General features: G+C 40.0%; 1 protein-coding gene across 1 annotated transcript in view; it reads right to left on the reverse strand.

Moving 5' to 3' along the window:
- Nucleotides 1-24,374, reverse strand: part of prkcaa (protein kinase C, alpha, a) — an 83,965-nt gene that overhangs the window by 31,907 nt on the left and 27,684 nt on the right. Inside the window, exons 3-5 of the mRNA XM_020931494.2 lie at nt 23,351-23,433; nt 7,042-7,153; nt 5,198-5,326 (exon numbers count right to left, since the gene is read on the reverse strand). Coding sequence (XP_020787153.1) covers nt 5,198-5,326; nt 7,042-7,153; nt 23,351-23,433 — 324 coding nt within the window. The remainder of the gene's footprint in view (nt 1-5,197; nt 5,327-7,041; nt 7,154-23,350; nt 23,434-24,374) is intronic.

The following is a 24,374-nucleotide window of genomic DNA, read 5'->3' on the forward strand; positions in this document are numbered from 1 at the left end:
CAATAGAGGTCATGACCTCATAACTGTAAGAGCTCAAAACACATCTAAAATGTGAAAGAATTGCTACACAGCTCAATAACAAATAATTAAGTCTACAACTCTGCAAAATATTTAATTTATCCCTGACATCTAAAACAAGAAAATCAAGTAAACAGTGGTACAAAACCAGTTAAGAGTTAGCTAAACAACATGGACTGCAGGCTACACTCACAGTCATCACTGATACAGAGTTTGGGATCACACACTGTTGAACTGAACCTTTCTCTCCTAAAATAGCACATTTCTGAGTCAGTATGTTGAGGAAATAATTACTGAGTAGCAAAAACAAAAATGAGACAATAAAAACCCAAGGATCACTTTTTATCTGTTATGCTGCTTAGTTCTGCCACTCAGTCAGAAAATTTGAGAGTATTTTTCAAATAAAATGATGTCTGTGCATAAACTCTATAATCACTTCTTTTTGATTTAGAATGCTCTTGTTTAATAGACAAACAGAATCATTTGTCAGTGACATAACTTGGATCTGACAATAGGTCTTTCACAAATTCAAAACAATCCATTTGTTGTCAGTTTATCACACCAAAGGCCCTGTTCCTGATAAAAAGACAAAAAAGTTTTGCCCCACTACAGTGTACAGTAACAGCAGCTTTAAGGGTCAAAATGAGACTGTAGTGCACTGTATGTATATATAGTGATATTTATCTCTCGCAAATCCTGAAGTTGTGCTGGTGCGTTGTTTGCAGACTGGTTATTACCAGCAGTCTTGTGACGCCTGTATGCCTCTTGACAATTTAAAGAATAAACTCATCCCTGTAAACAACCCAGATATAAGGAATACAGTATGTTAGGGATGAGAGACATTTGGACCACTGCAAAAATGAATCAAGAAATGCAACGTCATCATTTGCCTGGGATCCAGAATACACACTTCTGCAATATGAAGATGTGAGACTAGTCGCCGGTAAATCTACCTGTTTTCAGGTGGGCGTGACTGACAGATGAATTAGCCAATCAGAGACACCCATAGTCCATCTATATTGAAAAAATAAAGGAAATAATATCACAGGGGGCTGAAACACATTGCAGTTTTCTGCAGAATAAAGCACTAAAATTTGTTAATCTGAGGTGAGATAAATTAGATTTTATTTGTAAATGATAGATGACCAATGAGCTCCTTTGTTTCACATGCATCACTGAAAAAAGACAAATCTGATTGTGTGATCATGTTTGATCTGGCTTGAGACATGACGTAGGGTCTAGGGGACCAGACTGATATCAATATAACAAACAGAGAGATACATCACTCTGGATTTGCCAGGCAACGTCATCATAACTTAATCCAGTTGGAGTACTTCAGTAAAAGCCCTTTAACAGTAATTTTCCTGGGGTTTAGATCTCATAAATATTTTCACAACAAATAAATTACCTCCTCAATTATATCAAATCATGAGGTACAACATGAGAACCAGCATGAAATCTGCCGTAGAATTACATTTGTGCTACTTTGAAGAAAAATAATTAAAAGAAACTCCACAGGCTCCTGAAGGCTGTCTGCTGAGAGCCTGCAGTAGCTAATGTAATCTGTGATTGAGTCTGACCTGAGTGGGCCGTGCTCTGGAGCAGCAGCCCTATATACACACCTACACACAAGAGGAAAGAAATACATGCAAAAGATGACACAGCAACACTCAGATTCTTGCTCAACATCTGCAACTAGACCTGTCACAATACTTACTATATGAACTTATCGTTCAAAATATGAAAGCTGGAACAATATTTTCAGTGTCAATATTTATCATGTGTACATTTTCTTTGCATTCCTGGGGAATTATTGTTCGTGTGTATGACAAGATTTTAGTCGTAAAAGGTTGAATAAATAACTTGACTATGATTCATTACAGATACTAAAGTTTCAATCTGCTGTTTATTTATTGAAGCACATGATTTTTTTTAACAATATTGTAGATTTAAAATATTTTTTGTGGTATAAATTTGCTCTTGGGTGATTGTGTCAGTAGCAAAAATTAATTTCCATATTATGTTTTTTTTTCATCTTTATATTGCACTTTGCACTTCAAAATGTGTTATTGTGACAGGCCTATCTGCAACATAAAGACACACACAGCAGGCCACATTATATTAGATTAGTGTATTATATTTCATTCAAACATTAGAAAATGATGCTTGTGTGCTGCTGTGTCATCCTTTTGTCCTTTGGTCTGTGTGACAATAAGTGGTAAGTGGATAATTGAGGCAGGCTCTTGTCGGGCACTGACCCCTGTTTGTGGAATAATTCAATCATTGTGTGTTCAGTTAGACCCCTGCCACTGCTGTTGTTCTGGGCCATGTGCTAATGCCTTGATATTACACCAGCTCAATGCAAAATCTGCTCCAGCAAATACACCACAGTGAGCCTTTTTCAATAGCCTTTTATTTACTTTAAAGGTCTTATATTGTATTGCATGTGTTATGCTGTTACCACCACAAAAACATACCTGGAGTTGTGTTTTGTTTCATTCACATATGTATGAGTAACCCTTTATAACTAGTCTGTTCACATCTCCAAAGTTCAAAATGCTCTGTTCCATCTTGTGATGTCATGAAGTGATAGTTTTCAGTTTAACAGCTCCTTTTATCTTCAGTTCAGTAGATCCATCCAAATGATTCTAGTGAAGGTGCATGGGGTTTAAAACACAGTGGAACAGTTTCTGTATTACCACATGACATCACAAGGCGGAGGTGGGACCAAGTCGTTGTTTTGCAAGTCTCAAGTAAGTCTCAAGTCTTTGACCTCAAGTCCGAGTCAAGTCCCAAGTCAAATACAGGCAAGTCCAAATCGAGTCTCGAGCCACTGGCCCATAAGTCCAAGTCAAGTCCAAGTTGTCTGCTTTGAGCTACAAGTCATTTCAAGTTTTTAAACCAAAGCTTAGACTTTTGCAATTTATATGACATAAAAAAAAAATCTAAGTATATTTATATATGAGTATTTATAGAGTATATAAGAGTTGTATGAATGTTTTTTCCTGTTTAAATGTCTTGACAAGACCTTAGTGTGAATCATTATGGTCAGAACAGAAAGAATTCAGATTTAAAAATGCTTCTCAAGTCTCCTCAAGTCACAGGCCTCAAGTTCGAGTCAAGTCCCAAGTCAGTGACCTTCAAGTCCAAGTCAATTCCCAAGTCTTAGTCTATTTTATCAAAATAGTGACTCAAATCTTATTCGAGTCTAAGTCACGACTTTCAAGTCCGCACCTCTGTCACAAGGTGAAAAAGATTGTTTTCTGTTTGAGAGAAGAACGCTCAGCCTAAATGTGCAGTGTTTGTGTGTTAAACACGTGTGAATCACATACTCCAGGTATGTTTGTGATGAGAAAACAATTTTATAATAGTTCTGAAAATATCTGTTATAATATGGGCCCTTTAGTTGAGAGAGAGAATGTACTAGTTGCTAAACAGCATTTCATAATTTTTGTCTGACAATGACAGCAATAAATCTAATCTACTAATAATTTCATATTATTGGGCTGGTTTAATTGATCACTTTATGTAAGTAATAATATTAGGGATATATTGTAATCACAACAACTGCCAAGGTTAGTTTATTTGAAAAATACTCAACAAAAAACTAATATTGTATAATCAAAATGTGTTCACATGACTTGTTTTTTTCTAATGCAATTCATCTAGAAGAAATAATTTTTGGTCTACTACTTGTTCTCAAGTTCATAATTGTCTTTGCAAATTCCTCAACTGTACATGCATTATGGCTCTTCAAACTTATTTATGATAAGAATTCATAATTTCAGTTTTAAGTAAAAGTAAAACTATTCTTCTAGGAAAAGAAGGTAGTAAAAACACAAACACAAAAGAACTGATAAGTAATCACAATCATACCATTGTGAGTGTACAGACAGTGCAGATATTGATTGGGATAACCGAGGTCGTCTTTGGTGTACTTTGGACTATGTTAATAATATACTCTACAAGTTGAGTACAGTTGTGTTGCTGCTGAAAGTTGACTGAGAATCACTAGAAATGCCGGCCAGCACAGAGGAAGTCGTGACTGTTTAAAAAGAGTAACAAAACAAGGCCCACACAGCAGACCACACAAAATAGAGCTGCATTTTAATTCAGGAATGGGACTCTCTTCCAAGTATGCTATAACTGAAGTCCCCTACTGCAGCAATGCTTTATTGCGATGTCACATACAGTCATTTGTCAGAGTCCAGAGTGTATTTAATGTCCAAACCAACAACATCAGCAGTCACTACAGATACAGTCTAGAGTTCAATTCATATGCATTATGTTGCGTAAAAAGTGTTCTGCTTAGTGCACTTTTTGACCCTCTTTAGTGACCTGTTGACCTTAGCCTGCCCATATTGGCTCTAAATACTACTAAACTCCAGTTAAGTGAGAATCCCATGTGCACCAACAGCTCAACAATGCACCGATTCTCTGGGAGGCTTTAAAGGTGCATGGTGCAGCTTTTTCTGGTGAAGGATCTGCCACCTGCTTGTCTCCATGAGTGGGTGTGAGTGCATATGTTGGGCCTTGATGAAAGGGGCTAATAGCACGTGTGCTTATGTGTTTGGTGTATGTTATTTTTATGTTGTTTTAATTTATTTGCAGGCAGTTTATCTATATACACTGAATCTGTATTCTGAGTATTTCCACCAACCTGCTCAGGGACTACAGGTGTAAATTAGCATTCACCTGCACCTGGCACCAGCATCTTTCCATGACTTTTCTCTTGGTTAAAGTATTGTTGTGCACTGTCCCTGTATAAATAAAAAGCATACCATACCCTACCATTAAGGGTGTTTCTATTGCTCAAAAGTACAATATTTCCTTATATGAGTAGGGGTGACTCTCCACAGATCTGCACTTTAATGTATCGTAGTGCTGTAACCTGCTTGTCTCCCTTGTGATAGATAATCTATACTGTGGAACATTCTAGACAAAGCAATATCATCTCCATGGAGACATCAGGTAGCAGACCCTCCACTAGAAATCTTACACAGATGACCTTTAAAACAAGCTTTGTAGTCTGTATAGAAGATGTGCTGTCAAGATCGGCAGCCCCATGCAAAATACTATAACCCAAATGATGGCCACAGCAACTATCAGAATAAGGTGAATACAGAAGAGTGTTTTCTGCTTTTAGACACTGTTTGATACATTATAGTGACAGACCTACCTGTGACCTGCAGTTTATCATCGCTGACCTCCACCTTCAGGAAGACTCTGCCTCTCCTCTCAGTGTGGTCAGTCCCACACATACTGGGCACATTGGTCACACACTTGTTGTGCACATTCATATCACAGGCTGAAGAGAGATGAGAGAGAATTTAAGGTTAGACAAATTTCTGTTTCAGTGTGTTTCAGTTTATTTTAATTTCAGATATGCAAACCAAAACGCAATGGTGTCATTTATGGATAACAATGTGATGTGTTGTTTATGTTCATTTTGAAGACAAATACTTCACCGGTGAAATAGCTGCCATAAAAACACTGCTTAAGTGTCATAATGTTTTGCTTGATCTGAGTCAATGAAACACATATTCTAGGAATGGGACAAGATCGTATGAGACAAAATTGCCATAATTGTGCACACAAGAAAGAACTGATCTCGTGAGATTTGTTTCCCATGTGTTTATATTTAGACTGGACAAAAGCAGTTAAGCATTGGTGAGTTACATCTCTTATAGTTTAAAGCAGTACTAGAATGGCAACAAAACATCAAACAAAAGGTGAGGACAAAATTGGAAATCGGCAATTGCAAAATGTATATTTATATATTAGGAATTATGTAAAAATCTTATCTTGTCTCGTTCTTGTTGTCCCAATCTTATATCTCGTATTGTGGATATTGTGTCTTATCCCATTCCTAAAATATTTTGCATTATTTGCACTTTTTATGTTGAATTTCGGCAATGACAGACTTTTAACAAATGCCTAAAACCTTTGGAGAGAAAGCAATTATAGTAAAATACAGTAAGCTGCTTTGCCCAGGATAAGACTGAGTACTTCCATTTTATTTGAGGTCTGGTGTACACAGCAGGAACAATATTAAAGGATTTGAGCGCTCGTGTGCAAGACGATATAACAAGGTTATGACCCAGATCTAGCCTGATGTCACGCTTGTGACTAGGAATGGTTCAGTATAACAGGCCTGGGTTAGGGTCAGACATAAGTGGTGAATAATGAATGCAAAAGCTATTTAAGGCACATTATGTTAATAAAGTAATACAAGATTAACGAAAGAAGAATGAGGAGGATATTACACACACAAAAGAGTCTAATCAAAGAGGAGGCTGCCACTGCACAGTGATTGTAATGAGGGACTGAGGAGCAGAGAGCTTCCAACAAAATAAAATAAACAGTCCCTAAATCATACAGAATGCATTCAACAAACATACATTCATTTGAACTTAAGCAAAAGGAAAATTTAATTCTATCAACTGGACAAAAGTTATTTTAGAGTGAAGTCGATGCTCATCCAAGTGGCAGAGAAACGTCTTCACTCCAAAATAACTTTTGTCCAGTGGACAGAATTGAATTTTGAGGGATTACACAGAAGTTTATTTGAACTGTTTAACTAAAGTTTATTTTAACAATGTCATAAAGCAGACAGCTACAGAACGTAAACATAAATGAAAGAGGCTGACTATTATAGACAAAGTTCACAAACTCAAGATGTGGTTTTGCAGACTTAAAGATGCACAAAGTAACTTTTCAAGAGGAAGCTACATTGCCTTCTTGTCTCCAAGGAGATATTGCTTCACCTGGAAAGTTACACAGGATTAAACTCATGTTAGTATGTATATAAACACATATTTTATTGCTGAAAAATACAACAATTCTTACTGTGAGTGGGATTGTCTCTACACAACCTGTTTCTTTGCTTAATGCCATTCCATGGAATCTTCCACTCAAAGCAATAACATCTCCATAAAGACAAGCAGGTGTAAGACCAACAGCAGAAAAGTGACATAATGCACCCACGTTATCATTGCAGAATATTAAGTGCACAATACTCACAGTCACACTTCATCCCTTGGTGGATAAGACCGTAGAGCAGCGAGCCACAGTGGTCACAGAACGTTGGGCTGCCATAGGTGTGGATCTTGAACTTGTGCTTTGTTCGAGGGTCCTGTAACACAAATTCCAAAAGTTATGTTACCAAAAAGTTAACCACAACTTTTGCAATGACAGTCTGCTACCCTGATGCTAGAAATGAGAGGACAATCCCCTCTCAAAAACGAATGGTGCTGGGTTCACCTGCAGCAGATACCCCTCTGTCCTGTCAGTCATCAGATCATCTTTGCTGTGTTTCTCCTTATGACCTCTTGTATATAGATGAGATATGTTTGTATTACTATATTTCTATATTTTATTTCTACTTGTATACACGGATATTTTGCTACTTATTTAGAATTTATTATTAACATTTATATATATTTTATCTCTTTTATCTATATTTTAATATATTTTGAAGCGTGAGCTACTGTGTCCAAATAATTTCCCTTGTGGATTAATAAAGTTTGTCTAAGTCTAATAGGAAGCATGGTGTTTATAGAGCTGCCAGTTTCGGTATTCTAAAGACACACATACATACTTGATCAGTGATACAATGTTCAAGCTCACTCCCATGACTTTGAAAGTGACTTTAATGTTTTTCTTATTCTGTAAAGCATGACTTTGTGTATGAATTGTTCTATAATAAACTTTTCCTGATGAACACTTGGAACTCAATACCCTGCAGTCTTACAAATTAGACTACATATAGAAAACAATGTGTTGAACGGCTCGGCAAGCAGCATTCCCAATAGGCTGTGTTATTTCACACTGTTCCTGCATGACCTTATTTCATACACTAAAGACATATACAGTTCCCAAAGCCACAGAGCGACAAATTATTCATTGAGGAGACAATGGTGCACTTATTGCTGATTGCTAACAGTTGTGTTTTTAAAATAGCTTTTATAGGATGTGATTAAAACTAATGAATATGAATTGAAAGTTAATGAACCTCTACAGTCATTGGAAGATTTCTGAAGCATTTCATTTAGAGATAACTGACCAGTCACAGTCTATTAGTTTTCAATTTCTTGAGTGGGTTTGATTCTCATGTTGTCAGTTCTTTTATTATTAGGTTTTATAGAATGTTGTAAAGGAAAACAAAAAAAGCTGTACAGCATTGTTTAGGCTGGAACTCTGTCTGATAATATTTCTTTATTGATGTACTGTACATAATGCTGGTTTCTTAGAATTAATTGGAAAACACACTGTATTATAATTATGACTCATCTATTTTTCAGTTTCCAATGTCAGCACTTATATTATATTACAGTACTCTGGACTGTGGCTGTGTTTCCTTTGGCAAGGTTTTAGGGAAGAAAAGTCTACATGAGACAGAAAACTATACTATCTACAAAGTGACCCAAGTATTGATGTTCGGGTCACTTTTGGGTCGGAGAGGGTATAGGTCAATTTTTGAGAGCCCTGTATGTTAAATGTTATTGAGAGAGAGAGAGCGAGAGACAGAGAGAGAGAGAGAGAGAGAGAGAGAGAGAGAGAGAGAGAGAGAGAGAGAGAGAGAGAGAGAGAGAGAGAGAGAGAGAGTATTCTGTATATTCTATGTGTGTGTTGTAAATGTGTTGATTTTACTGCTGCTGTACGAGTTTTGAGGACGCCTCGAAGACGGAATGGCTGCATCTGTCAAACCTAAAAAGATGGCTGATTTTTCCATGTGTAAAAACATGATCACAAATAGATTTGTGGTTGGATTACAGGTGGCATGTTAACTAAACAAACAGACCTGACCTTTAGCAAATGGTTGTGGGTGTTGAGCAAACACTTATTGCTTTATCCAATGTGTTGAACCAGATGAACAGTTTATCACAGTTTTTGTAGTAATATGAATAACTCAGGTCAAGAGACAGCTTTTTTCACATTTTTAGTTACCATAAAAGGCTATGTATTTAAACACATTCATTCTGTCTCATTACTAAGCACTGACATGTTATTTCCCTCCCTACAAACTAAAGCTTCCAAGATGCAGTCCCTTCACCACATTCGCATCAGGGGCACACTCCAGGCCAGACTGTTTCTTATTACATTTCAGTTATGGACTCCTCAGGAACAGATGAGTCAGCACATAATGGATAAGGCAGAGGCTTCAGCTGGGCCCTGGGAGTAAGATAGATATACAGTGTGGAAAAATAAATGAAAGAAGCTTGACCCACAGGAAATAAATCATGAGATAAGCAGAGGTGAGTCTCATATCTCAGGCAGAGCAGGCATTATCACTCTGAGAGGCGCCACACTGGTGATCAGTGGCACTTTTACTGTTTCACGCTTCGGCACCAATCATCAGAGCAAAACAGTTTTTTACACTTTTCAGTTCATCGCTAACCAGTCATCTACTCAAATAACTGTTAGTTGCAGCCCTAATCCAGGCACACACTCTAATGTAGAAATCACATTATTAGGATGATTTATGTGATCCTTTGCAGCACACAACACAGCCATGTATTTTTAATGCCACAATAAACAATGTGAGGCTACAGGTGAAGAAATACCGTGCAATTCAGCCTTCATGCTATCAATCAATGCTCTAAGAAGAAAAATACTCAAATTATTACAATAAAAACTAAATTTTTATCTCATAGTCACTTTATAGACTCAGTTTCTTTTGAAATAAGTTTAAGTTCGTTTGTTAGGTTAAGTTTGGAATGTGTGACCTAAATCTACCTAGCAACACTAAAGAACACTGACTACACAATTCCTGTTTTGGCCTGTCTTGTAAGTACTTAAATAGAAAACAAACAGGTCGGACTGGCCCGGTGGCATATTCAGGGAGCACAGGTAATATTCATTGTATTAGTTAAAGACAGATATGCAGGGCACAGAGACAGGGAGCCGGCCGGGAGGCTCTGGCAGCTGCACACGTGTCCACCCACACACAACTGATCCTGAAGGATTACCGTCACCTCTGGCCCTCCTACAACACCGATGAATGACAGAGGCCCGGGTACAATAAGCTTTTCTTTTCATTCTGTTAAGTCAAATGAGTGAAGAAATAATACAGCATGTTTTTACATAAGTTACATAAGTCAAGGAGAAAATATATTTTTTATATTTACTTGACAGTTGATTTTATTACCATTATTATATTACTGGATTGTATTATGTATGTATTATGTATTGTACTATAGTATATGTATTATTATTATTATTTATTTATTATGGCCATTTAGATTTTTAGGTCTTTGTTATTATATTTATTATCATGTGCGTGAGCTATTGTGTCCAAATAATTTCCCTTGTGGAGTTGTTGTATTGTTGTATTGGTTATGACTAATGACACATTCCTTTTGGACAGAGGAAACCTTTAGCAATTACACTTCTAACAACATTCATATTGTTGGGGCTTTTCCCGTTCAGGCACTGAAACATTACAGCTGTAGTAGGTCATTCTAAGACCATTACATCCAATCTGAGTGAAGATTAGCCCGAGCATGTTGTAATCTGAGACTGAGACTTACAAATAAGCACACTTGTCTTCAGTTGACTGGGCACATTTGGCTGTCCATTTACTAATGCTTCTCCCAGTGAGCTCCATTCTAACCCTGTGGCCTTTCTCCACTAGCACAGCCTAATTGGATCCTAATGGGAAATTTAAGACAAACAGACACAATGGGCCAACAAGAACAGCAGGGAGACTGAAGAGGAGGGAGCAACAGAACAATGCAAACAAAGATAGTTTTCCCGAAATGTAGATATTACAATTTACGCATGGGTTTCATCTTACTGGTAAATCGTGCCATTTTGAGAACGAATGACCATTTCAGAGTTCAGAAAATTGTTATTTGCTATGACTGTCCTTTTTCATCACTCTATTATATAATTATGCCTTATTTGAAACGATTCTCTTGCTATGTTTGCTACTTAATTTGGATTGATTATTTATATTTTTTTGTTCTTTGTTATTATACTATATCTTGATGTGTGAGCTACTGTGTCCAAATAATTTCATTTGTGGATCAATAATGTTTGTCTAATTCTGAAAACCATGAACACCAATGAGGACGTGTTATGATTAAATATCCACCTTATGTCTATATAAATGTTGAAAAAATACTTCAAGTTAAAAAGTTAGCACATTGCAATAAATGCACTGTTGAGTAAGAAAAAGGAAGTGAAAGTAAGGACAGTCTGTAATTTTACTTTCTAGGCTTTTTTACTGTCACACCTCAGGCCACTTTAGTGAAAGAAACGAAACACATCTTCATTCTAAACCTATGCAATTGGGTTAAAAAAATATTATTCAGAAAGCAAAGTACCCAATATTAAATTTGCTGTGAATTAAAAAAAAATAGCAAATTTGTTATGATACAAAGGATGCTAAAATATGTGTCAATGACTATTATTAGCACCTTAGCTTTATGTGCATTTGAATCCAGTCATGCTATGTGGGCGCTACACATTTTGGCAATGGACTGTATACTGTATTTGTGCAAAGTCAACCTAAAAGGGAGACTGGACACATTGGACTGCCAACATAAATCTTCAATGAAAAGCCTGCCTCAGCATCTCCCAGCCTGGCTCATCCACTAACGAACATTCTTGGGGTTTCAATAACAGGGTTTTTGCTAGCATGCTGTCACACTGAAACAGGAAATACCCCATTATTAAGTCAAAGTAAACACAGTGACAGATACGCCCACCAAGCGTATTCTTAGACGGTAGCTTTGTAGTTAGTATAAAGGAACAGAGCAAGAGGTCAACAAAGGAAGGGATGAAAATGAGAAGTCCAGTGTGGTGTTGTCAAGTCAGCCAATTAGCCAGTGCCTTTGTAATGGTTTAATTATAGCGAGCTGGACACAGAGCAGAGTCCATGCCGCTAACGAACCGAGTGACAGGACCATGTGGATCAGAGCAGCTCCTTTCAATCAAAAGCACTTAGAGCACTTGAATAAAAGCAGCAGAGTTAAATATAATGAAAGCGTAAAATGTGCCCCAGCAATAAACAGATGGCCACAGCATTTGCATCCATTTGGCTCCATAAAGCAGAGAAAACAGAATTATCATGCATCTGGTCAGGCTCTGAGGCTGAGGGACAGTGAACCTTAGTGCCCCGATATGTTTTCAACCAATGGATAGGTTTCAGGCAAGTGATACAGCCTGATTTAAAGGATTTTGGAAGAACCTATTTTCCATTAAAAAGAAAATGCTAATACTGAAGTTAGTATATATGATAAATGATAATATTGAAACCAAACTTTAAAGCAGAATTATCCCCAAAAAACTATTCTGTGCACTACAGTTAAAAACAACATAAACTGCATCTAATACATATCAGAATGAAACACTTGAGTAGTTTATTTTGATATTGAGTCAGAGAAGTTCATAATCAACCTTAACCCATAGTCATAATCAATCAATCAACCTTCTACAGCTCAAATCTCATTATAGAACAGAAAAATATATATATATTTTCCCACTAGTACAAAGAAAAATTCTCCATGATAAATACCTACCCCCCAAAAGTATTTTATCTAATATATATTGAACAATATACTGAACAACATGTCGGTATCATGACAGGTGAAATTTCTGATATTTTTGTAGTTCAGTTTTTAAGACTTACGGTATAATACAGATACAGCGAATGTTGACTGATATTTTGAAAACTATGTATAGTCACAGAAGAAATACAGTGTCACCATCATTGAATAATAACAATAACAGTACAAATCTAGCTCACATTAAATGATCTGTGCTTTTCAGAGCTGATCTCTCACTGCATCCAGGAACAAAAACTTTATAATCTTCATATAATCTCCACGCCAACAGCAAAGCCAGGATGATTGAATATCAGATTGGAACATAAGAAAGCACAATTAAAGCAACATTCATATATATTTTTAGCAAACAGCTGTCAGTTAAGTGCATAAAAACTGTCATTTCTCTATTGTACACTGCTTTCCTTTATGTCGTTCTAGCTTTTACCCATCATGCCCTGTTGTGAGATGACATTTGAAGTGGAGACAGCGGGTTCCTCCCTGATTGTGACATTAATGTTTAAAAAATTATAAGTTAAGATAAAGTAGGGCTGGACAATTAATCAAATTATTTATTGAGTATGTGTTTTTAACAAATAGAGGATTAATACACACGTGTACTTCTGACTTTCTTATTTGTAACACAGGGTTATTGTGCATTGTACAAGTACAGAGCTTCCCCTGACCCTGCTCTGACTTTGATTAATATGTAAGTAAGAAAGTAAGTAAGTAAGTCTTTATTTATATAGCACTTTTCACAGACATATGTCACAAAGACGCTTTACAGAGCATTATTCAGCATTATTCATTCACTCCATATCCAGTGGTGGTAAGCTACTATTGTAGCCAGAGCTGCCCTGGGGCAGACTGACAGAAGTACAGCTGCCATGTCAATCGGCGCCATCAGTCCCTCCGACCACCACCATCACTCACACCCACACCACTTTCATTGTGGGTGAAGTGTCTTGTCGAAGAACTCCCAGTCTCCCAGTGGTCTCCCATCCAAGTACTAACCAGGTCCAGCCTTGCTTAGCTTCTGAGATCTGATGGGATCAGGCTTTGACTAGCTGGTATGGCCAAAATGAGTGTGCAAAAAAAAAAAAAAAAAGATTTTATTGTCAAGCCATATTGCCCTAGCCAGGCTGGCGCCACCTAGTGCCTCCACTCAATTTCATTTCTCTCCAGCGACTAGGTCACTAATTAGAATACACTAGATGGTTTGCAAGAACCCTGGAACTTGTAGATTAATTGCACCTTCAATTGGCAAGTTCACCTAGCAGAAACAACGATAATCGTTGACAGATATGTTCACTCTCTGCTTTGTTTGTTTGTTGTTGTGCCTGCAATTACGTGGACACCACTGAGCGTTCCGGCGCTTTACAAACATCACGACCAAATAGCAGCAATTGGTAAAATAAAAAAAGTACCCGCCTACCGTCGAGCTAACAAATCCTAATGCTGCGAGGTCAGATGGTTTCCACAAAGTGAAACAGGCTGATGAATCAGGCTAATATTGCCCAGCCCTAAGAGATAAAAGAATCTGGCATTATTTTTGTAGCTGTTAATTTGATCTGCAATTGCTCCATTGTTTAAGGCTTTACTCCATCAGCAGCAGCTACTGTATGTGATGTATTTCCCTCCACAGCTGCTTTTGTATTACCAGTGTCTGCTCAGTTCACACAGCTGTTGTGACAGTGACAATGTGTTAAACCAGAGTAGACAGACTGTGCCACCGTGTCACCCAATTCTGTCACCATTCACACAATGCTACACTTCAATTATATTCTGCAGCAGATTAATCACCTTTTAGCTTCTTTCAATCAGTCGGATGCCCTATCACAGAGGTCCTCATGAAAGAGCAGTGATTGTTTCAAGCAGTATGGGGGCTATAGTGAAATCACGTTGGACTCTGTGCTCTCAAGTCTCGGCTTTGTCGTTACAGTCTGTCGTCAAATCAGAGTCATCAGATGTGAGGGGGACTATATTTAGCCCGTAAATCAGCAGCCGGGTGGTTCTTGGCCTTTTGCTAAACAGTGGAGCGCTGGGAGGGGGCAAACGAAAGAAACACATCTGCCAGAACAGGTGATAATAGCTGACATTTCACACTGCTGTCATGGACCATTTGAATCTTGATGGACTTTATATAGTCTCCAATGTATTGTATGATACTAAAGCCCCGTGATGGCCTTCTGCTATTTTTGAAACACATCTTAAATCAAATACTTCTCTCAAGGTTGTGAAGGCATTATGTTTCAAGTGTCAGTGGCTTTGATGCATTTCGATGGCTGTCTATTTAATGTAAAGCCCTGAAGCAGTGTTATGGAGTTTTCTTACAGGATAACACTACTAGATAATACACAATATTCTGTAAACAGATAAAACAATGTTGTAGAAAATTTCAATTAACAGGGCTGTACAATTTATCACAATCAAAATTATCAAATCACCAAGACTTCATTTATTTACGAAAACCATGTTGTCCATAGTAAACTTCAAACTAACATGTTCTGAAATTCATGGTCTTCTTGTATTAGTTTTGCAGTTCATATTTCAGTCTTTTCTGTGTTTGGAATTAGCACTCTGAAAGGAATCCTATTTTTAATACATATATTGAATATCTAATTGTATGTAAATTGCAATTAGATTTCAAGCCCTAATTTAAACAATTTTGTATAAGATCCTTTTAAATGGTATCCAGGCTGGCGCCACCTAGTGCCTCCACACAATTTCATTTCTCTCCAGTGACTAGGGTCAGAAATCACATTACATACGTCATGACCAAATAGCAGCTACTGGTTAAATTAAAAAAGTACCCACCTACCGTCGAGCGAACAAATCCTAATGCTGCGAGGCCAGACAGTTTCCACAAAGTGAAACCGGCTGATGAATCAGGCTTTTTGAATGGTGCAACCATTTAAAAATGCACTGCGCAACATTTCTAGTGAAAGGTCCTTCACCTACCTGTCTCCACGGAAATGTCATTGCTTTGTCTAGAATGTTCCATAGTATAGATTAAACCTCTCTATCACAGGGTAGATAAGCAGGTTACATCACAGTTCAGATCTGTGGAGAGTCACCCCTATTCACAAAAGGAATGCTAGATGGATATGTTTAATGTCATACCATGCAACATTACAAGCATGACATCTCCATGGAGACAAGTTGGTTATCAAGGTAGCAGACCCTACAGAAAAGTTGTGCAGTGTACCTGTAAATAGTATAGTGTAAATAGTACTACTAATATTACAGTATTCACCAGATGTGGCTATGGTATTGTATGTAGATGACATTTACGTATGTGTTAAAAGGGAATCTTTAAACCTATAGAAGTAGACATTGACGTCTCCATAATACTAATATATTTGCAAACAGCTCTTGTTTCCTGCACAGTCTAAGGCTCTGATCCCATATCGTCACACACCATCACCTCTGTGAGTGAGTTCTGGGTCGGGAGGGGACACTTGGTTCTGTCACACCTGTCACATCCACTAGACTTGAGCTTCTTTACAGGGAGAAAATAAAAAATGGGTAGTAGGAATTAGAAACAAAATAAATTGGCTTTTCAGAGACACCATCTGTCAAGGGCTAAATAATTAAGAGGGCTCTATATAAATGTGCTCTGAAAAGTTTAGTTAATAGTCTGAGAATAGAACTTAAGATTAATGAGACAGGACTCAGGATTTTCTGCTGTGTGGGACGATATGATCAGAATGAAGAATGGCAATCAATTTCATTCAAGTTGTTTCGAATTATCAGTGCCAGCATCTGGGAAGAAGATGTGAAAAGAATGTGAAGTATTGCCAAAGAAAATGCAGTACCATAGTCACTTGGAAATAAACAGCTTTTAAATGTAATTCAAAACTTTAGCACAAAGACAGAGTGTACAAGACCAGGGCACCGAGGCAGGCTGACCCATCTGCAGCATGCATCATTCTATTTCTGGGCAGCCGACCTGGATTTTCAGCAGGCCAAGTCTGTATGATGTATGATGTATGAGGATGTTGTAGTACTGTCACGATATTTACTATATCGACTTATCGTTCTTTGGGTCAATATTTATCATGTGTACAATTTCTTTGCACTATTGGGACTTTTTTTTTTTTTTTTTTTTTTTTTTGATAAGATTTAAGCCTTAGAAGGTTGAATTATTCATTTCTATGACTCATTACAGATACAAAGTAAGTAATTAAGCATTTCATTCTGCAGTTTATTTGTCGTAGTTCATGGCCTTTAAAAATATTGTAAATTTAGAATAGTATTTGAGGTTTAAATTTGCTCTTGTTTTCTTGTGTCAGAGGCATAAGTTTGTTTCAGTATTATAATTTATCATCTATATTTATGCTAGCAATATTGCACTTATCACACAACATTTTTTATCCTTTACAGGCCTAATCAGTTCTGATGCATGAATCTATTTTATGCCACTCACACTGCAACAAATAAAAAGCAGAATGAACCAACCATTTTTACAAAAGAAATTACAGACATGATAAATATTGAGCCACAAAATGTATTGTTCCAGCTTTCACTTATTGAACGATAAGTTGATATACAGTAGTAATTACAATGATGTTATTATCAGATTGTTTTAATTTTTCTAATAGTTTGCAATAGTAAAGTGCTTTCCAGATAATCATTGAAACAAATCTCTGGCTCTGATCAGGCACTGTTTGTGTTACATCTGATCACCACAGGACGAGGACTTGAAAACCATCCATTTATCATCCATTTTCGTCCGCTTATCCGGGGCCGGGTCGCGGGGGCAGCAGCCTAAGCAGGGACTCCCAGACTTCCTTCACCCCAGACACGTACTCCAGTTCCTCCGGGGGGACCCCGAGGCGTTCCCAGGCCAGCCGAGAGACAGAGTCCCTCCAGCGTGTCCTGGGTCTTCCCCGGGGCCTCCTCCGGTGGGACAAACCCGGAACACCTCCCGAGGCGCCCAGGAGGGTATCCAGATCAGATGCCCGAGCCACCTCAACTGGCTCCTCTCGACGTGGAGGAGCAGCGGCTCTACTCCGAGCTCCTCCCGTGTGACTGAGCTCCTCACCCTATCTCTAGGGGAGCGCCCAGCCACCCTGCTGAGGAAACTCATTTCGAGCGCTTGTATCCGCAATCTCATCCTTCGGTCACTACCCAGAGCTCATGACCATAGGTGAGAGTAGGAACGAAGACTGACCGGTAAATCGAGAGCTTCGCCTTTCGACTCAGCTCCCTCTTGACCACAACGGTCTGATACAGCGACCGCATTACTGCCGAAGCTGCACCGATCCGCCTGTCAATCTCACGTTCCGTCCTCCCCTCACTCGTGAACAAGACCCCGAGATACTTGAACTCCTCCACTTGAAGCAGGGACTCTCCACCCACCCGGAGAGGGCAAGCCACCTTTTTCCAGTCGAGAACCATGGCCTCGGACTTGGAAGAGCTGATTCTCATCCCAGCCGCTTCACACTCGGCTGCAAACCGCCCCAGTGCACATTGCAGGTCCTGGTTCGATGAAGCCATCAGAACAACATCGTCTGCAAACAGCAGAGATGAGATCCTGTGGTTCCCAAACCGGCCCCCCTCCGGCCCCTGACTGTGCCTAGAAATTCTGTCCTTAAATACAATGTATAGAACCAGTGACAAAGGGCAGCCCTGGTGGAGTCCAACATGCACCGGGAACAGGTCTGACTTTCTGCCGGCAATGCGAACACACCTCCTGCTCCGGTCATATAGGGACCGGACAGCCCTTAGCAAAGAGCCCCGGACCCCATACTCCCAGAGCACCCCCCACAGGACACCATGAGGGACACGGTCGAATGCCTTCTCCAAGTCCACAAAGCACATGTGGACTGGTTGGGCAAACTCCCATGAACCCTCGAGCACCCTATGGAGAGTGTAGAGCTGGTCCAGTGTTCCACGGCCAGGACGAAAACCACACTGCTCCTACTGGATCCGAGGTTCGACTATCGGCCGGATTCTCCTCTCCAGTACCCTGGCATAGACCTTACCGGGAAGGCTGAGAAGTGTGATTCCCCTATAGTTGTAACACACCCTCCAGTCCCCCTTCTTATACAGAGGGACCACCACGCCGGTTTGCCAGTCCAGAGGTACTGTCCCCGACCGCCACGCGATGTTGAAGAGGCGTGTCAGCCAAGACAGCCCCACAACATCCAGAGACTTAAGGTACTCAGGACGGATATCATCCAACCCCGGAGCCTTGCCACCAAGGAGCTTGCCAACCACCTCAGTGACTTCAGCCAGGGTGATGGATGAGTCCGCCTCCGAGTCCCCAGCCTCGGCTTCCTCCTCGGAAGACGTGATGTGGGATTGAGGAGATCCTCAAAGTATTCCTTCCACCGCCGGACAACGTACCCAGTCGAGGTCAACAGCTCTCCCCCCGCACTGTAAACAGTGTTGGTAAAGAACTGCTTCCCCCTCCTGAGGTGCGGGACAGTTTGCCAGAATCTCTTTGAGGCCGTCCAATAGTCCTCCTCCATGGCCTCCCCGAACTCCTCCCAGCTCAGAGTTTTTGCCTCTGCGACCACACAGGCTGCAGCACGCTTGGCCCGCCGGTACCCATCAGCTGCCTCAGGAGTCCCACGAGCCAACAAGGCCCGATAGGACTCCTTCTTCAGCTTGACGGCATCCCTTACTTCTGGTGTCCACCACCGGGTTCGGGGATTGCCGAAAATAGAGGCCGAGAACAGAGCCCACTCGGACTCCATATCTCCAGCCTCCCCCGGAATCCGGGAGAAGTCCTCCCGGAGGTGCAAGTTGAAGGTCCCTCTGACAGAGGGCTCCGCCAGACGTTCCCAACAGACACTCACTACACGCTTGGGCCTGCCAGGTCTTTCCGGCTTCCTCCTTCGCCAGCGAACCCAACTCACAACCAGGTGATGATCAGTTGACAGCTCAGCCCCTCTCTTCACCCGAGTGTCCAAGACACGCGGCCGGAGGTCAGATGACACGACTACAAAGTCGATCATCGACCTCTGGCCTAGGGTGTCCTGGTGCCACGTGCACTTATGGACACCCTTGTGCTCAAACATGGTGTTTGCTATAAACAAACTGTTACTAGCACAGAAGTTCAGTAACGGAACACCGCTCGGGTTCAGATCGGGGAGGCCGTTCCACCCAATCACCCCTCTCCAAGTGTCACTGTCGTTGCCCACGTGGGCGTTGAAGTCCCCCAGTAGAACAACGGAGTCCCCAGTCGGTGCACTGTCTAGTACCCCTCCCAAGGACTCCAAGAAGGCCGGGTACTCAGCACTGCTGTTCGGCCCGTAGGCCGACACCACAGTGAGAGACCTGTCCCCGACCCGAAGGCGCAGGGACGCAACCCTCTCGTTCACCGGGGTGAACTTAAACACACAGCGGCTGAGCTGTGGGGCAATGAGCAGGCCCACACCAGAGCCCAAACTGTGTATGGAGGTGAGGCCGACTATATCTAGTCGGTAACGCTCAACCTCCCGCACCAGCTCAGGCTCCTTCCCCCATGTCCCCAGAGCTAGTCTCCATGTCCGGAGATCCGGTCGCCGAGGCCCCCGCCGTCGACTGCTGCCCTGATCCCTATGCACCGGCCCCACGTCGCTCCTTTGGGCTGAGCCCAGCCGGACCCCGTGAGGGAAGGCCCGGCTACCAGGCGCTCGCTGGCGAGCACCCACCCCAGGCCTGGCTCCAGGGTGAGGCCCCGGTGACGCCAATCCGGGCGACGTAACTGGCCTCTGTGTGTAACTCATCATATGGGAATTGATGAGTAATTTTGGGTTGCAGTACTAGCTGCAAATTACTTGACTCTTTTGCCAGAAAGATACAGTTATCTTGTTGTCTTGCTTATGGTACATATGATCAATAAGTAACAAAAGGTGTGACTGTGGCTCCTCAACTGTTATCACAATTATTTGGCACATAAAATCATTATTTCAAACCTTTTTATTACTAATGTTTTGTGACCGCTTTGTTTAAGAGCCAGAGCAGATTTAAATGTTACTGAGTGGCAGAGCAAGTGCATATTCTGAACAGAAGATCATTCATTCATTTATTTTCAGTTACATTTTTTGCAATTGAATAGAGTAATCACTAAAATCACATTTCTTGAATTGCTCAGACCCAGGTGTGATTTTCATGTGGTTTTATCTTTACTAAAAATAAATAAATAAATGTATTATGATTTTCAGTGCCTTTGTCATGTCTAGAACAACAACTTATATTTCACAACATTAAAAACACTTTGTTTGCTTTGTTTGTGTAATTCCTCTACTAGCTCTAGTCAAAAAGGCAGGGAACACCAATGCAAACTACTCACATAGGAAACACTCCAGCAGGAAATGAGTCAGCATTTCTGCACGCACACCTCAGGTCATGTGAGCACTTAGAGCTGTGTCTTGGCCTATTAGCAAACACAGACTCATTAGGGATCTGCTGCATGGAGATATTGTGCCTAAATGTACTCAGGAGCCCACAAGACACATGGCTAAAGATGTCAATCAATAATGCAGTTATTGTATATTGTATGTTCTAATACTATTTTGCAGTCACAGTAAATGTCAGTATGTGGTTTTACCAATGGAGACTGAAGGCACTTCCACATAGCCCCATAGTTCTGTAGCAGCGCTGGGCCTCTGGGACATGTCAGTGTGCACACACCAAAATTAAACCACAGCACCAGCTCAAATATGTGAGCTCAGGTTTCTTTATGATGTGAGACGCAGCTTGTGCACACTCACAGCAGAAAGCATGCCCTGCAAACCACCATGGTGGGGGTCAGACCAGATTCACACACTATTACATAACACCAGCACATTGGACTAGAGGAAATTACCTCTAATATGAGTTGGCAGTTTTAAATAAATTAAATAATCGTACTACTGTGTCAAACACCATTTTTGCCTTTGTATATGAAAGGGCACATGTAATAAATGAATAAATAAATTACAAATGAGGCATAGACCTAGAACCAACCCTTTGAGAACATCAAGCCCTTTACTGATAGAAGGCTCATTGTGACAACCAAAATGCTTTGTGGCACCATGATATAATTTTGACTCACTGATTTAATCTTGTATTCAATTTACAAGAAGCAGGGTCCTTTACAATGAGACAAAGTACGTCAGCAAGCATCAAAACCAGACAGAAATATAAAGACAGAAATTATGCCTAAAACCGGGTGGCAACTGCACAATTTTGGCCATCTGTGCTGAAAGGAACATGTACAATTATGGAGACGTTACCACATAGAGCCTGATATTAACTTCAACATAACCATAATTGGTCATGTGCATTGGGCACCATCACACAGTGTGCAAATGTGTTGTTCCACACGTCATGTAGTGGGACATCCAACTATTTAATAAGACGAATAAAATTGTGCAGTGGACACCAGTGTTCATGTTGGTGCAGAGAAATCAGTGCTCAGGTTTGCTTGCTCCACTGGGATAAAATGGACCTCACTGATGCAGCCACACAAATACAAACATGTCAAACTCAGCTCCACCTGCGAGGCCCTGAAGTGAAACGGGAAACTCATGCATTAGTGATGCACCACAAGTGAACTTACTCCACTGTAATCTACACCACAACACTTGAGATGACATGAGCAGTTTTGATTGTACAAATTGATTTTAATACATGTGACCTTTAGCAGCTACCTTCACATTAATAAAGCACTGACTGCAAAGAATATTGCGGTACACTAAATACTCTATATTGTGGTATATGTACAATTACATGCATGATTGGAAAGTACAGTGATTGGGTTTTTTCCTTTCTCCTATATTAGTTCTAGGTGTGTTTACTAAATGACACAAATACAAGTAAAAAGGTTGATGGTTTGTGTTTTGTGTTTGAGTTGCAGTCATAAAAGCCATAAGCCATAGAATACAGGTACATGTGCTCTGCAAATTGCCAATCTATGTACAGGGAGTTACTGCTGTCCTAATCTACACAATCCTGAGGCATCAAACCTTGTGATATATGTGGTTGCCCATAGCAACAGTACAGCAGTGTTCCCAAATGAAATACTAACAAGTAGAAGAAGGCTCAGGTACTTATGTACTTGTACTTAAGTTTTGAGTAGTGGGGAATCACAGACAATCAATTTTTGATCCTTCAATGTCGGCTCTTCCTATCATTGTGAAGCAGAATTCACCAAGCATTGGATTGTTCACCCACTAACAGGGAACGTGAGCTGGAGTTAGACCCAGCTTAATTGTGAGAAAGGTTAGTTTTATCCTACTGATGATGTGTTGTTGCAATAGTAATCTATCTGATTATATAAAACAAGCAGAAATAGTAAGACAAATTGCAATGTGTCTATTGCCACTGGCAGGCCTTAAAGGCACAGGGCAGCTGTGGTATGTGACTTGGGGTCACATAAGTCTAGTGTCTTTGTCACAGTGAACCTGGTTCTCCTCTAGTTCCTTCTCTAAAGTCGGTGTCATCTTCAACCAAGAACCAGTCTCTAGGACTATTTTCTGCTATTACGACTTGTGTGTCATCTTGCTCTGCTCTATTTAAAGGCACTGTACTGACTTGTATGAATGACATGTCTCCAGTTACAGAGGCCAACCTGCACTCCCTCTAAAATGCGTAATACGTAATACATGAGCAGCAGGCTAATATGTATGTAAGTGGACTTTCACTCTTGGCCAACACAACCTTTTTCACCAGGTATTGTTTAGGGCCCTCCTCTCTCTCCACTAAATAAACCTGGAGGCTATATGCACCTAAGTGTCATAGAGAAAAAGCTGCTCTTTAACAGGCAGCTTGTGACAGAGCACAGCTGGGCTCTGGTTACTTACGTCTGTGTCAGGCCCCTTATCTGCTCCCGGGCAGCAGAACGTGACAAGCTCATGGCACCTCTTGTGGACCACAAAACAGCAAACTGCAGAGGAAGAGAGGGAATAAAACAGACATATGTGAGAAGAGAGGAACAAAAGATACATGGTTAATACCCAAGGTTGATATTTAGACAGAATGACAGATCAGATCAGTCGCTCTGATAAAATTGAAAGGAATGGAAAAGCACACTGGTGTCTGGACTAGGCTCCTTATCGTGGGTCCAGATGGCCAAAGCTGCCTGCAAGCTGACTGCTCTTATTGAAAAACACAGTGCCACCTCTTCACTGACTGACAGGAGCTATACACATTTGTTAACAATTGAAATGCAAACATATCTAAAACACACAACTAAAATGCAGTAAGTAATGACAAAATGAATGTTATGAAATTGGCACAAGACTTAATTAACACAGTGGCAGAGTGTCTGCAGTCACCTCACAATGAAGAGAAGTGTGTACAGGTTCAGTATTTTAATTACAGCCATGGCTGTTTACAAAATATACAATTTATCTGGACTAATTGTTTGCTAAATTGTTATGGGTCAGAAAAAAAAATATTTTTGTCAAAACAATGTAAGGTTTGGCAAACATCTTTCATGTATGATTCTTTTTAGCTTGATTTGCAGTTAGAATAAAGTCACACATTGCTATTGTCGTTCTGTATGTTGAAGCCAGTGTCACTCCAGCTTTCAAACACTGCTAGTCTGAGAGGCACACAACTTCTGAAGTGCTGCACATACATTTTATATATATATATATATATATATATATATATATATATATATATATATATATATATATATATATATATATATATTTTTTTTTATTTTTTTTTTTTTTTTTCATCAAGCATCACAAATCCTGTTAGCTTTAGTATTTGGTTGGTTTAGATGGTTCATTGGTAAGAGCTAATCCCACTTTTATGATCCAACTTACTCTTGATGATGAAAATGAAAATGATTGTGTAATTTTTACATGCTGACCA

Source organism: Boleophthalmus pectinirostris, unplaced genomic scaffold (genome assembly GCF_026225935.1).
Source record: "Boleophthalmus pectinirostris isolate CB_2022bp ecotype Guang Dong unplaced genomic scaffold, ASM2622593v1 HiC_scaffold_22, whole genome shotgun sequence".
Lineage (NCBI taxonomy): Eukaryota > Metazoa > Chordata > Actinopteri > Gobiiformes > Gobiidae > Boleophthalmus > Boleophthalmus pectinirostris.